We start from the raw sequence: 16,126 nt of genomic DNA, 5'->3' as shown, positions 1-16,126 counted from the left end.
GCTGCATAATGCTGTGGTAGTATTGCTGGTTAAGTGTGCATTGAATTGTAAATAAATTGTGTCACCAGCAAAACACCCCCACACCATCAGATCTCCTCCTCCATGCTTCACAGTGGGAACCACACGTGGAGATCATCCATTCACCTACTCTGCATCTCACAAAGACACGGCGGTTGGAACCAAAATCAGACCAAAGGACAAATTTCCACCGGTCTATTCACGCAGTCTCCTCTGAACAGTTGATGTTGAGATGTGTCTGTTACGTGAACTCTGTGAAGCATTTTTTTGGGCTGCAATTTCTGAGGCTGTTAACTCTAATGAACTTATCTGCTGCAGCAGAGGTAACTCTGGGTCTTCCTCTCCTGTGGCGGTTCTTATGAGAACCAGTTTCATCATAGTGCTTCATGGTTTGTGTGACGGCACTTGAAGAAACTTTTAAAGTTCTTGAAATGTTCCGCATTGACTTACCTTCATGATTGACTCAAATGCACGAAGGAAAGAAATTCCACAAATTTACTTTTAACAACGCACACATGCTAATTGAAATGCATTCCAGGTGACTACCTCATGAAGCTGGTTGAGAGAATGCCAAGAGTGTGCAAAGTTGTCATCAATGCAAAGGGTGGTTACTTTGAGAATCTCAAATATAAAATATATTTAGATTTGTTTAACACGTTTTTGGTTGCTACATGATTCCATATGTGTTATTTCATAGTTTTGATGTCTTCACTATTACTCTACAATGTAGAAAAGAGTAAAAATAAATAAAAACCCTTGAATGAGTAGGTGTGTCCAAACTTTTGACTGGTACTGTATGTAGATCAATACTATCCCGATGGTCCCGTTGGGCTCTTTGACTGCAGAGGGAAAAAGCCATTGTCCCCCATTATGTTCCAAAAAACAATTATTTCCATGACTACAGTACATGCTTAAAGAAAATGCAAAATAGGATTCAAATGTTTTCCTTTCGAGAATTGCACTCTCATGGAAACTGTCATTGTCATTAATTAACAGCATGTTAAAGAATATTGGATGAGACAATGACATTGATATCCTGTCCAAGCTTTAAAAACATAAAAAAGAACACAACCAAAATGGTACTAAATTCATGAACTATAGAAATGTGTAAGTATGACACGCATGCACACACATACACAACATTTTAAAATAGGTCTCAGTATTGCACGTACCCAGTTTTGGCAAAATTAGTCCAGTAGGTCATCACCACAGCACTGAGCATGATGTCGTTCTTGGAGAAGTTACAGGGGAACAGCTCTGTGGGGCCAATCATGGGCAGGCCAAACACATAGGGGATCTCGTCGCCGTGGGAAGCGTCTGCCCAGGGGGGCACCTGGTCTGTTTGGCAGTGGTGGTAGAAGGCATAGAAGTACGTTGGCGACCCAAAGCTGGAGTGGAGGTCTGCTGTGGCCACAGCCGGAGCCACCCATTGGTGATCCGTGAACAGGGCTAGTAGGGTCTTCCTTCTGGTCTCTGGGTTATGTCTATCAGCCCAGTCCGTGTACATGAATTTTATGGTCTCCCGCAGAATGTCCTTTCCCTCCGGGTAACCGTACAGGTCGTCCACGAAGCTGGACACGGCGTAGTCAAAATCATTGGCCTGGACGCCGTTCTCGTTGTCTACGATAAGCTCCACAAACTTCAGGCCCTCGCCCTGGTTGACCCCCAGCATGATGTCATAGTTGAGGAACTCGCCCTGCTCCATGAGGATCTGAGGGTCGTCTGGGATGACGTCACCGTCAATAACAGGCCCGAAGGCGATGTGGTACCGTGCAGGCTGGATGTCCTGATCCACCAGCTCCTTGTAGTGCTTCTTTTGTAGACACTCCACCAGGTCCACCGTGTCTTTCAGGTTGCAGCCCACTTTCTTGGCCAACATGCGAGCATACTTAGCAGGCTGGAAGCTGACGGCCCAGCTGGACAACGCAGTTCCACTCTGTGCTATAGCTCTCTGGAAAAGTCCTGCAGAGAGACAAGATAGAAGCCCACCAGAGTGAGAAAACGCCTCATAGAATCACAATGCATTACACACATGACATGCATCTACCACTGAAACTATGTCATGACTTAACACATCTAAACGCAGTGTGATGTGTATTCACACTTACAGTACATCAAAATGTGCCCTTGAACAGTATATCATTTTCATAATTTCACTGATAAACAGACTACTTTTACTATAACAATTGAATACCTTTTTATATTGATTACTTTGATGAAATTAATGCAGCTATTACATTTGCTGGCAATAGAGAACTCTCATCAAAACCTTAAACATGTAAAAGTCCATTTGTCTGGATTAGTTTATTGTGCCATTCCTGGGAGAGCAGAGGGAAACATTTATCCATTGCCTTGACAGACATCTGCATCGTTAGCAGTGATTAGGGCTTTACAAACAGACAGACTTGCTATTTCAGAGTTTGTTTGCCAAGGCTTGAAGACAAACATGTTACGCCATTTTACACAGGAATTATCATGATATTACATACTCATACTATACTGTATACTAGTGCTTTTATAATGAACTATCCATGTACCTTATCATAAAACATTTTCTGTATCCTTTTCTCACACAGGGTGCACAGTGCTCATTAAAACTTTCTGTCATAATATATGATGTGATCAAACACACGTGACACACACCACACAAGCCAGGTACTGTAGGAAGACACCATGTAGAGTGGGATGAAAAGAAAAGAGGTAACTAGTCTGTGTTACCATGACAGCCCATGGGCTCAGTTTTGACTTCATGCTTTTTTTAAATGTTGATGATTTGCTAAGTTTTTTATAAACAAGAAATCACATGTATTTTCATGTAAACATGTATTTTTATCAATCTAATAAGTTAACGAAAACTTGGTTTAACCATCACATTTTCAAACATGTTGATATGAAATCTTTCGATCTAACCCACAAATGTACATTCAGAAGAAGACGGAAATTAAGATTCAGATTACGGTGCAATGTGATTCCTTAAGGTAATGAGCTTGTAACACTGTAACTCCCATCAGCTACAGTGTATGTGGATTCCGTGGTTGCCATGGCACCGTAAGGTCGCCTAGGCAGAAAGCTCCTGTACATTTTGTAAATATTTGTATAATTAATACATTTGTGGCATTTTTCCCTGCAAACTTTTTTTTAAATTGATGAACAATTAATATAGCTAAATAATATCAGAATCGACCACCGAGTTTCTCAACTGAAGCTGACATGTAATTTCTTTGTTTGGCTAGCTAGCTAATATAATCTGGCTATCTGGCAATTGTTTTGATTCGAATGCCAGCCATCAAACACTTTGAAAATAAGTTTGATGACATCCGCTCCTCATTCACTCAGCCTATTGAGTACACTTGTCCCACTCACACAGAACAACCCTATGCCTTGACCTCTTCTCCCCTCTCTCTCCAGATGAAATCATGCGACTAGTGAGGTCCGGCCACCAGACAATCTGCCCACTCAACCCCCATCTCCTTCTCCAGACCTTCTCCCATTCCTCACTTCCCTTATCAACTCATCCCTGACCACTTGCTGCGTCCTATCTGACTTCAAAATAGCCTGAGTCGCTCCCCTCCTCAAGAAATCAACAATTGACACGTCAAAAACTATAGACCAGTATACCTTCTTTCTTTTCTTTCCAAAACACTTGAGGGTGCTGTCTGACCAACTCTCTTGCTATCTCTCTCAGAACTATCTTCTTGACCCTAACCACCTTCAAGATGGGTCACTCAACCGAGACTGTTCTTCTCTGTGTCACGGAGGCTCTCTGCACTGCCAAAATGGACTCTCTCTCTCCTCTGTTCTCATCCTCCTAGATCTATATGCTGCCTTTGACACTGTGAACCATCAGATCCTCCTCTCCATCCTCTCAAGGCTGGGCATCTCAGGCTCTACCAGGTGACATGGAGAGCATCTGTGTCTGCACCACATACTCTCACTATTGGTGTCCCCCAGAGCTCGTTTCTAGGCACACTCGGCTCCATCATATATATCCTCACATGGTCTCTCCTATCATTGCTGTGAGGATGACACAACTACTTTTCTCCTTCTCCCCTTCTGACACCCAGGTGGTGACACGCATCTCTGCATACCTGGCAGATATCTCAGCTTGGATGTCAGCCCACCACCTCAAGTTCAACAAGACTCTTCCTTCTGGGGAAGGCCTGCCCGCTCCAAGACCTCTCCATTACAGTTGACAACTCCACGGTCTCCCCCTCCCAGAGTGCAAATAACCTTGGCGTGACCCTGGACTGTTAACACCCTGTCGTTCTCTGCAAACATCAAAGCAGTGACTCGCTCCTGCAGGTTCAAGCTCTACAACATCAATAGAGGCGCAGGTCCTAATCCAGACACTTGTCATCTCCCATCTGGACTACTGCAACTCACTGTTGGCTGGGCTCCCCGCTTGTGTCATCAAACCCCTGCAACTTATCCAGAACGGTGCAGCCTGGTGTTCAACCTTCCCAAGTTCTCCCATGTCACCACGCTCCTCCGCACACTCCACTAGCTTCCAGTTGAAGCTCTCATCCACTACAAGACCATGGTACTTGCATATGGAGCAGGTGCACCTCCCTACCTTCAGGCTTTGCTCAAACCCTACACCCCAACCCAAGTTCTCCATTCTGCCACCTCTGGTCTCTTGGCCCTTCCACCCCTACGAGAGGGCAGCTCCCACTCAGCCCAGCCCAAGCTGTCCTCTGTCCTGGCACCCAAATGGTGGAACCAGCGTCTCCCTGAAGCTAGGACAGCAGAGTCCCTGCCCATCTTCCTAAAACATCTGAAACACTACCTCTTCAAAGACTATCTTAATCCCCCCCCCCCCCGCCCCGCACTTGACTCTCCCCGCCACTTGACATCCCTCTCTTACTAGCTGACTTTGATTATAGCGACCTTATTGAGGAAAAAATGTACTTACTATGACTGTGATATGTGGTTGTCCCACCTAGCTATCTTAAGATGAGTGCACTAACTGTAAGTTGCTCTGGATAAGAGTGTCTGCTAAATAACTCAAATGTAAATGTAAAATGTCTGTCAGGAGGTTGAGGATGAAGAGAAGCCCGAAAGCAAGACGGCAGAGGTATGCAGTGATGAGGATCCTAAGGAGTACTAAGTTACAAGGCTACTCTTTAATTATCATTGAAATGTGGTGTGCTTTCTGGCGCCACGTGACTTAGCTTCACCCAAGTGGGTGCTTCATTTTGGTAGTAGTGAAGCCTAGCTACACCTGCTACAGAGTCCATGAACTGGAGAAGCCACACTGACAGCAAGGACGGCGAGACACCCCGAACTTGCTGCAGAGATCATCTTTGCTTGCTCTCCCCCTTTGACCACCTCCCTCCGATGACCACTCAAGCCATGAACTTTCCAAACCTCTCATGACCTTCCATCAATTATGTTGTGGTTGTCGTTTTCTAAATTTGCTTGTATTTTTTGTGTTGCTTTAAAGCACTTTGAGATCATTTATGTAATGAATAGCTCTATAAATTCTTATAATAATTATTATTATGTGTATCTCAATATACACTTTGGCAATTGTTACAAATTTGTAGGAGCAGAGCCCTCAGAGACCCTGTGGTGATGGCTCAGAGGAATACATAGGAAAGGATTATATATCACTGTGCTGTCAAATCTTGTTCGATGTAAAAGTGTTGTCATTCACCTGCATTGGCAGCAGTGACTAGGATTTGTCATACTGCGTCTGAATGGTGTTTCATACTGTGGTATGAATATTAATACTTTGTGGAATTAATCTCTGAAGACAATAAGATTAGAGGAAGCAATACACTGACATGGTAACATTTACTGGGGCTCCCTTGGGAAGGTGGATTAGGAGATGAGAGAGTGATACAATCAAAATAAAATGGGGCTGTGTCTGGTATTCTGGTATGGAATACCATCAGATTCTATAGTATACATGGTCACTGCTTTAGTCAACTTTAACCTTCTCCCTGGGTTAGTAAACATTCAAGAGTTTTACACAATATATGGTCCAGTGGCTGGTCAAATCACATAATCAACAGCACCCTTATACAGCCATTCCAGAACAAAATACCCACATCAACTCAAATTACACAGTAATGAAGGTGGCATGCGACACCAAAAATGTTCAAAAGTTGCAACCTCTGCATTATACCTTTGGTTGAATTGCTCCAACGGTTACCTTCAGAATAATGGGACAGGGTCAGGAGGTTAACACAGGAGGCGCCAGCACCTGATCCAAAAACAGTTATTCGTAAAGGGTCACCACCAAAGAAAGCAATATTCTCGCTAGTCCAGCGCAGAGCTTGGATCAGATCAAGGAGTCCGTAGTTTCCCTTGGAAGCTTGGTCCCCAGTGCTTAAGAAACCTGGAAGACAGAGAGAACAAAACAGAGAACAGATCAACAAACTGGGCTGTCTTGGAGGTATGAACACAGAGCTACCAAATATTTTTACAACTAACCAAGATAGACCACAGCCTGTCATTTTCAATGGGAGCAAATTAATCATAGTGGGTAGAACAAGCAAGGAGGTGGGCAGAGCAAAGTATGAGCTAGCGAGAGCGCCTACTCTGTGAAGTGTGTGTTTGCAATAACTACATTTTCCCTTGCACTCCTTCTAAACAATGCAGTTTTCAGATTCTAGTTTTGGAAACAGAAAACTGTATTGAGATCAAATGTTTAATCGATGAGAAAATTTGCAGAATATTTGCCAAATCCATCTCGCTCCATCTTCTCCCACTGCCGGCCACTGGGCTTCCTCTCACCACCATATGTGACCCGTTTCAGGAATCTAGGCATATGTCGCACATCACTACTTCACAAGAGAGACATTCTATTTTTAGCTAATTCAGGTTGGTGGGTCACACATATTTGGTGAGTGGAAACACCAACCGGATGCTTTACATTTACACATCCGGTGTATCATTGTTCTATCTGTTGTGCTATGGTTCATTCCTATGCAAACACTGATTATATCTTTGCATATTTTACAGAAGTTTATAATGTAGTCAAAACTTAGGATGAAACTCCATTTAAAGTTAATGAGAGAGAAAACTAAATTGTATATGTATTTTTAAGGTATTTCATAGTGTTTGATGATTGAACATCTTATTGAGTCTACCTGGAAATGTTTCACAACAGACTCATTACGCACAGCACAATATTCCCACTTAAGAAGTTTTAGGTTGTAGTTATTATAGGACTATTTCTCTCTATACCATTTGTATTTCATAGACCTTTGACTATTGGATGTTCTTATAGGCACTATAGTATTGCCATCCTAATCTCGGTAGTTGATATGCTTGAAGTCATAAACAGCGCTGTGCTTCAAGCATTGCGAAGAGCTGCTGGAAAGTGCTGTTTGAATGAATTCTTACGAGCCTGCTGCTGCCACCACCGCTCAGTCAGACTGCTCTATCAAATATCAAATCATAGACTTAATTATAATATAACAAACACACAGAAATACGAGCCTTGGGTCATTCATTTGGTGAAATCCGGAAACTATCATTTCGAAAACAAAATGTTTATTCTTTCAGGGAAATACGGAACCGTTCTGTATTTTATGGAACGGGTGGCAACCCTAAGTCTAAATATTGCTCTTACATTGCACAACCTTCAATGTTATGTCATAATTCTGTATAATTCTGGCAAATAAATTTGGTCTTTGTTAGGAAGAAATGGTCTTCACACAGTTCGCAACGAGCCAGGCTATCCAAACTGCTGCATATACCCTGACTCTGCTTGCACTGAAAGCAAGAGAAGTGACAGTTTCAGGCACTGCATTGATTATATGCAACGCAGGACAAGCTAGTTAAACTAGTAATATCATCAACCATGTGTAGTTAACTAGTGATTATGTTAAGATTTATTGTTTTTTATAAGATAAGTTTAATGCTAGCTAGCAACTTTCCATGGCTCCTTGCTGCCTGCACTCGCGTAACAGGTGGTCAGCCTGCCATATAATTGGCCATAATCAGCGTTCAAAAATGCAGATTACCGATGGTTATGAAAACTTGAAATCGGCCCTAATTAATCGACCATTCCGATTATTCGGTCGACCTCTAATCCGTACCACATGAAAAATACACAATGGATAAAATAATTCAATGTAGTCTCAGCTGCAGGGCTGCAAACGGAAAATCTTTAAGGATGTAATTGGGAGTCTTACCATGTCATATAGGCCTAGAGCATTAAGTATGAACGTATGTTACCATAGAAACACATTGAAGTTGTAGAAAATCATCAAAGCATTCTAAAAATATTGTGATTTATATTTCTGAAGACATCGCTAATTAGTTACTTAATGTATCATATATGATGCTCTAGCTTACTAAAGAATTCAGAGAATGGCTTGCTGTCACATCAAGATCCCACACTATTTTCCCGACACTGTTATAGTATCTATGCTATATGAATGCAAGATTTGGTTCTGGGTGCCAAGATTAGTATCAAAAGAAACACAGAAGCCAATGCCAGTTAGTAACTTCGAGATACGTACGGTGTATGGCTTCAACAAGTCCTCTGAGTGTTGTGATGGCAGCAAGGCCCGGATCAATTATAGGGAGAATCATATTTTATCTGCTTCTCATTCTGGGCCTATCCCACATGGTTCTGTCCAATTAGGGAGTTGTAACACTGAAGATCAATGTGTACCCATATATAAAAGATGACATCTGTGAAATATATCTGATTAAGTCCATGCATCCCAAAAGAGCAACAGTGAAGCCATTTAATGGCAGTCCCTATTCCCTTGCTCTCTGTTTTCCATGCTAAAAGGTCCATTACCTGGGAAATCACCCTGGGAGTGCTTTCCCCTCTAACCCTGAGACATATTTCCTTTTATGGCTCATTTTCAATTCACAACTTTCTCATCGAGGTTTATCTTGCTTACCAACGCCTATAGAGCTATGCAGAGTCGATATAGGTTGTTATGAGAAAATTACCAAATAGACCAATTCAACAGACACACAAAGTATCAAAATGCGATCTCTGGCTCAGAACCTTTCGCTCCTGCAAAATGCACATCTGAAGCATTGAGACCTGCAGTCAGGCAGACTTCTTAATGAACTTTTTCCAATCCTTTCAAAGCCTAATCTCCTGGAAGCAACAACAATCTACAAGAGCATGTTTCATTTATTCAATTTAGCTGGGCTGGGATGGGGGGTGAATCAAAAAGGCATGGCTTGAAAATTAATAGCAATCAAACGGTGGGTCTGACCACTGCTGGGGCCTGCCGGTGAATCAGACTAAACAGACCTGTGTCTACATACACCTACATGCTCAGTGTCAACAGGGAACATAACACACTCAATGAAAAAGAGCAAGGCCCCCATTTAAGTGAACAGTACAGAGTTGTGAATGAAGCTGACTGACACCAGCTCACTCCAGGCATATGGTGTACATAGTCTAAGATCAAGGAGCAAGCTGTGTCTAGAGATACTTACTGGGGTAGAAACATACAGCGACAGCACAGCTAAAGCAGATCACTGCTTAAATAAGATAGTGGACTAAAGCAGGGATATCATATCTTCTCCTTGGTGAAATCACAAAGAAGTACGTGCCATGGAACATTTTGCAAGGTGAGGTGAACACAAGTAATCTTGAAGCAATGGTACAGTGAAGGCTTGAGGAGTGATACAGATGGATTTGTATCTATGTTGCTCTTTGGTCTAAGATTGGCTGGAAGACCTAAAGTGGACTTTGGGAATTGTGCTTTGTGAATGAATAAGCTAAGGTAAGCAGATCAGAGAGAGGGAGTCTCAATGCAATGCTCCATGTTTGTAACTCTGGGGAGGAAATTGCTCTACAATTTGCATAATGTTGAATGGTGTTTGTCATTTAAAGTACAAAATATTTTTACAAACATGGGAGTATAGGATTCAGTGCCATGCCATCCCTCTTTGTTCGCTATATGGTGTATTTTACTTTACTAGATGGGATGTGTCACAATGTGTCTGGGGCCAGCTTAAGTCTTATTATCACAACCCAACCAAGAGAAAAGGCAGATGGAAAAATGGTTTACTTGAAATGCCGCTTTCTGCACAGATACATTTTTCACAGTTATGCTCTATAGCTTCTAATCCTCTCCCCTGTCTTATGAATGCCAAATAAGAGAAAATAAATAATTCCATTGGTGTCACACAAAAGACCACTTAACATGTATTACATTCACAACCAATGGCAGAGAGTACCAAAAACTACTGGGAAAGAGCCATAACCAGAAGCAAAGTAATGTGAAAAGAAAATATCAGTTCACGGGTCCATCTCTTGGTAAGGAGTGTTTGCCTTCCCTCTAATTGCCATATCTAGAGTTTGTGTAAAATACTAGAGGCTTTTATTATGGAACCTACAGGATTATGACAAAGCCATGTCAGGCCAAACAAACATTCTGATTGAGGAAAGAGACCTCTACCCATCTAAGGACACATTGCACACCTCAATAAAAGATTGGCAGAAAGGCGTATACTTTAATCATTGCCTCTTGGAACACAAGCAAAAAAGCAAAGATGTTGAATTGATCTACATTTCAGATGGATAGTCTCAGGGAAAGAAAAGGCATAGATGAGGGCGAGAGAAAAAAATCAAAATAGGATCCCTGTTTGAGACATTATTTCCCAGTCCTTTCAAGGTGAGGAGACAGAGTGTGGCAACAAATCTTCGCATGTGCTTGGAATGATATATTCTGATGTTTGGCACTCTTGGCATTACAAAAAGAAACATTGCCCAAATGTGTTGGTGCTGTATTTCCTCATTCAACCTCTTTTTCACACAATGCCTGGAAAAAAATCAACCCCTCGGAAACATTTGCTACAGAATATTTACAGTGCTAGAGCAGCAACACATTCATATCTGCACTCTCCATACGCTAGTACTGGCATGGAGGCAAAGAAGGAGCATACTGACAAAACACAATGCATTCTTTACTTTAAAGCTGAACACAGGGGTTAATTGGAATTCAGTAGGTGGTGGAATTCTTCACCAAATTATTTCCTTTTCCATTATGATGGTTTTTCATTACCAGTTATCTATTCACTTCCCTAATCTTGAAGGAGATTCTCTACTTTTGAAGACAGATGAGATTATAGTGCCTCATGTGGTTGGTGGTTGAACTACGCTGCAATATCCCCAGTATCTATACAAAGGATAGGTACCCCCTCCTCTGTACCCCCTTCTCTACCTCAGCCCTTTCCAGCTCCCCAGGTACCTGGCCAGTGTGACTGCTGGCTATTACACAGAGGTTAACAACAGCAAGCATTCTCATTATCTTGCTGAGATGTGACTTGACAGTCCTATTTATGACTTAAATTCCTTGAAATGAATGAATGTAAGACCAAAACTGCTGCCCCAGGCGAAATACACAGACACCATAATTCCAATCTCCTCAATGCGCATTAAAAAGAGAGAAAACAACAACAGAATTCCAACACTGCAATTTCCCTCAAAATACTTTCACACAATTGTTTTATCTTCTTATTTTTCCTTTTTTTTCTCTCTCTGAATGCTCGTTGGGAAGATAGTGGGGCTAGTGTTTAACTGAATGGATTTTTTTTAAATAACATAAAGGGTTTGATTTTCACAGGCATAATGGATTCAGTCCGTGGATATAGTATATTAGCATATGAAAAAAAGCCATTCCAAATGCAGTCCAAACACAGGCAACAGTAGAGTTACCTTTCTAGGGTAAATGAGAGCAATGAAAGTTAAATGTACATTTCAATAATGGGGACGATAACATAGCACCTACTGTACAGTCAAGATGCTGCATTATTCTGCATACATTAGCCATGTCAGATTTTTATCATACTAACATCCCTGTCATATCCCATTTCAGTAGACAGTGTGCGTGAAATTAACTTGGGCGAAACCTACGGTTTGCTAATGTGAATGAACACACCACAGAACTCCATGCTGAGGCTTTGCTGTATATCGCTCCAAAAGCTTCATATTTCAATAAATGTACAGTATCTTGTTAATAAACAGCTAGACAGGTTCAGATGTTTGAAGAAAATGTATTCCACATAGTATCCGAGTTCTATTCTCTCAGCCAGGTATACATGTATTCATATTCAGTATATGTGTGTAAGGTTGCGGTTGGTGGAGTTTGGGTTTGGGTGGATCAGCAATACTCTAATTATATTCAGTCCCAGTTGAGGTACACAGGGGAGAGGGGAGACTAATGAAAGCTAATGTAAACACTTGCACTGCGCTTATTCCACTTGGCTAACTTTGTTTAATGGATACACAGGATCCACCGGAACGGAAAACAGAAAACAGAGGCGCTTGGGTAATCCTGCATAGACTTTAGTTGTACAGAATCAATGTGCTCTTCTGCCTTAGACAAGGATCAACTGAGGGACTAATGGACTAATGCAACAATGGATCAATATTTCACTCTATCAGTCTAGTTTTTCACAACAAACAGAATCAATGGGTAGGTATTTCATACAGTATATTCTGGGCTTTGTGAAAATGTTTACAGAAGGCCCAGTTACTGTAATACACTGCAGCAGGCTATAATGTACCTCTACGCAGCGCAATATACAATATATATACAAAAGTATGTGGACACCCCTTCAAATGAGCAACATCAGCACAAGAACTGTTCATCGGGAGCTTCATGAAATGGGTTTCCATGGCCGAACAACCGCACGCACACAAGAATAAGATCACCATGCACAATGCCAAGTGTCGGCTGGAGTGGTGTAAAGCTCACCGCCATTGGACTCTGGAGCAGTGGAAACGTGTTCTCTGGAGTGATGAATCATGCGTCACCATCTGGCAATCCAACGGACGAATCTGGGTTTGGCACATGCCAGGAGAACGCTACCTGCCCCAATGCATAGTGCCAACTGTAAAGTTTGATGGAGGAGGAATAATGGTCTGTGGCTGTTTTTCATGGTTCGGGTTAGGCCCCTTAGTTCCAATGAAGGACATTCTTAATGCTACAGCATACAATGATATTCTAGACAATTCTGTGCTCCCAACTTTGTGTCAACAGTTTGGGGAAGGCCCTTTTCAGTTTCAGCATGACAATACCCCCTTGCACAAAGTGATGTCCATACAGAAATTGTTTGTCGAGATCGGTGTGGAAGAACTTGACTGGCCTGCACATAGCCCTGACCTTAACCCCATCAAACACCTTTGGGATGAATTGGAACGCCGACTACGAGCCAGGCCTAGTCGCCCAACATCAGTGCCCGACCTCACTAATGCTGTTGTGGCTAAATGGAAGCAAGTCCCTGCAACAATGTTCCAACATCTAGTGGAAAGCCTTTCCAGAAGAGTGGAGGCTGTTATAGCAGAAAAGGAGGGACCAACTCCATATTAATGCCCAGGATTTTGGAATGACATGTTTGACGTTGTCACGCCCTGACCATAGTTTACTTTGTATTTTCTATGTTTTGATTGGTCAGGGTGTGATCTGAGTGGGTATTCTATGTTTCATGTCTTGTTTGTCTATTTCTATGTTCAGCCTGATATGGTTCTCAGTCAGAGGCAGGTGTTCGTCATTGTCTCTGATTGGGAACCATATTTAGGTAGCCTGGGTTTCACTGTGTGGTGGTGGGTGATTGTTCCTGTCCTTAGTGTTAGTTTTCACCAGATAGGCTGTTTAGGTTTTCGTTACGTTCATCACGTTCTTTATTTTGTAGTGTTTGCATTGATTCGTGTTTTACGTTTGTTCATTAAAATATGAATCGCACTCTACACGCTGCATTTTGGTCCGACTCTCCTTCGCATCAAGAAAACCGTTACAGAATCACCCACCACCAACGGACCAAGCAGCGTGTCAACAGGCAGGAGCAGCGCGAGGAGAAGCGCAATAAGGATTTCTGGACATGGGAGGAAATCCTCGACGGGAGAGGACCCTGGGCTAAACCAGGGGAGTGTAGCCGCACTAAGGTGCAGCGGGAGAAGAAACAACAGGAACAGCCCAAGGAGGAGTACAGTATGGAGTATACTACTTGGGAGGAGATCGACAGGTGGGCGGCCGACCCAGGGAGAGTGCCGGAGCCCGCCTGGGATTCGCTGGAGCAGTGCGAGGAGGGTTACCGTAGAATGGAGGCGGTGAAAGCAGAGAGGCGCTGGTATGAGAAGGCAGCACGGCGACGCGGATGGAAGCCTGAGAGGCAGCCCCAAAAATTTCTTGGGGGGGGGCTAACAGGGAGTATGGCTATGCCAGGTAGGAGACCTGAGCAGACTCCCTGTGCTTACCGGGGGGCTAGAGAGACCGGACAGGCACCGTGTTATGCAGTGGTGCGCACGGTGTCTCCAGTGCGGGTGCATAGCCCGGTGCGGTATATTCCAGCTCCGCGTGTCTGCCGGGCTAGATTGAGCGTCGAGCCTAATGCCATGAAGCCGGCTCTACGCAGCTGGTCCCCAGTGCGTCTCCTTGGGCCTGCTTACATGGCACCAGCCTTGCGCTCGGTGTCTCCGGTTCGCCTGCATAGCCCAGTGCGGGCTATTCCACCTCGCCGCACTGGCAGGGCGACCGTGAGCATTCAACCAGGTAAGGTTGGGCAGGCTCGGTGCTCAAGAGCTCCAGTGCGCCTGCACGGTCCGGTTTTTCCAGTACCACCTCCACACCCCAGCCCTCCGGTAGCAGCTCCCCGCACCAGGCTTCCTGTGCGTGTCCTTGGCCCAGTACCACCAGTGCCAGTACCACCTCCACACCCCAGCCCTCCGGTAGCAGCTCCCCGCACCAGGCTTCCTGTGCGTGTCCTCGGCCCAGTACCACCAGTGCCAGCACCACGCATCAGGCCTACAGTGCGCCTCGCCTGTCCAGCGCTGTCGGAGTCTCCCGCCTGTTTAGCGCTGTTAGAGCCTTCCTTCTCAACAGCGCTGCCGGAGTCTCCCGCCTGTTCAGAACTGCCAGTTAGCATAGAGCTGCCAGTTAGCATAGAGCTGCCAGTTAGCATAGAGCTGCCAGTTAGCATAGAGCTGCCAGTTAGCATAGAGCTGCCAGTCTGCAAGGAGCTGCCAGTCTGCAAGGAGCTGCCAGTCTGCAAGGAGCTGCCAGTCTGCATGGAGCTGCCAGTCTGCATGGAGCTGCCAGTCTGCATGGAGCTGCCAGTCTGCATGGAGCTGCCAGTCTGCAAGGAGCCGCCAGAGCTGCCTGTCTGCAGGATGCCGCCAAAGCTGCCAGTCTGCAAGGAGCCGCCAGAGCTGCCAGTCTGCAAGGAGCCGCCAGAGCTGCCAGTCTGCAAGGAGCCGCCAGGGCCGCCAGTCAGCATGGAGCAGCCAGGGCCGCCAGTCAGCATGGAGCAGCCAGGGCCGCCAGTCAGCATGGAGCAGCCAGTCAGCATAGAGCAGCCAGTCAGCATGGAGCAGCCAGAGCTGCCAGTCAGCATGGAGCAGCCAGTCAGCATGGAGCAGCCAGAGCTGCCAGTCAGCATGGAGCAGCCAGTCAGCATGGAGCAGCCAGAGCTACCAGTCATCATGGAGCAGCCAGTCAGCATGGAGCAGCCAGAGCTGCCAGTCGACCAGACTCTTCCAGAGCTGCCAGTCGACCAGACTCTTCCAGAGCTGCCAGTCGACCAGACTCTTCCAGAGCTGCCAGTCGACCAGACTCTTCCAGATCTGCCAGTCGTCCAGACTCTTCCAGATCTGCCAGTCGTCCAGACTCTTCCAGATCTGCCAGTCGACCAGACTCTTCCAGATCTGCCAGTCGACCAGACTCTCCCAGATCTGCCAGTCGACCAGATTCTCCCAGATCCGCCAGTCGACCAGATTCTCCCAGATCTGCCAGTCGTCCAGACTCTTCCAGATCTGCCAGTCGTCCAGACTCTTCCAGATCTGCCAGTCGTCCAGACTCTTCCAGATCTGCCAGTCGTCCAGACTCTTCCAGATCCGCCAGTCGACCAGACTCTTCCAGATCCGCCAGTCGACCAGATTCTCCCAGATCCGCCAGTCGACCAGATTCTCCCAGATCCGCCAGTCGACCAGATTCTCCCAGATCCGCCAGTCGACCAGATTCTCCCAGATCCGCCAGTCGACCAGATTCTCCCAGATCCGCCAGTCGACCAGATTCTCCCAGATCCGCCAGTCGACCAGATTCTCCCAGATCCGCCAGTCGACCAGATTCTCCCAGATCCGCCAGTCGACCAGATTCTCCCAGATCCGCCAGTCGAC

At 44.8% G+C, this 16,126-nt stretch overlaps 1 protein-coding gene across 1 annotated transcript in view; it reads right to left on the bottom strand.

Moving 5' to 3' along the window:
* LOC139409332 (neuroligin-1-like) overlaps positions 1–16,126 on the bottom strand; it is a 270,255-nt gene that overhangs the window by 8,109 nt on the left and 246,020 nt on the right. Inside the window, exons 5-6 of the mRNA XM_071154310.1 lie at positions 6,149–6,361; positions 1,191–1,980 (exon numbers count right to left, since the gene is read on the bottom strand). Of these exons, the coding sequence (XP_071010411.1) occupies positions 1,191–1,980; positions 6,149–6,361 (1,003 nt within the window). The remainder of the gene's footprint in view (positions 1–1,190; positions 1,981–6,148; positions 6,362–16,126) is intronic.

Source organism: Oncorhynchus clarkii, chromosome 5, assembly GCF_045791955.1.
Source record: "Oncorhynchus clarkii lewisi isolate Uvic-CL-2024 chromosome 5, UVic_Ocla_1.0, whole genome shotgun sequence".
Lineage (NCBI taxonomy): Eukaryota > Metazoa > Chordata > Actinopteri > Salmoniformes > Salmonidae > Oncorhynchus > Oncorhynchus clarkii.
Note: the sequence above shows the minus strand (reverse complement) of the source record. Positions and strands in the feature narration are given on the sequence as shown.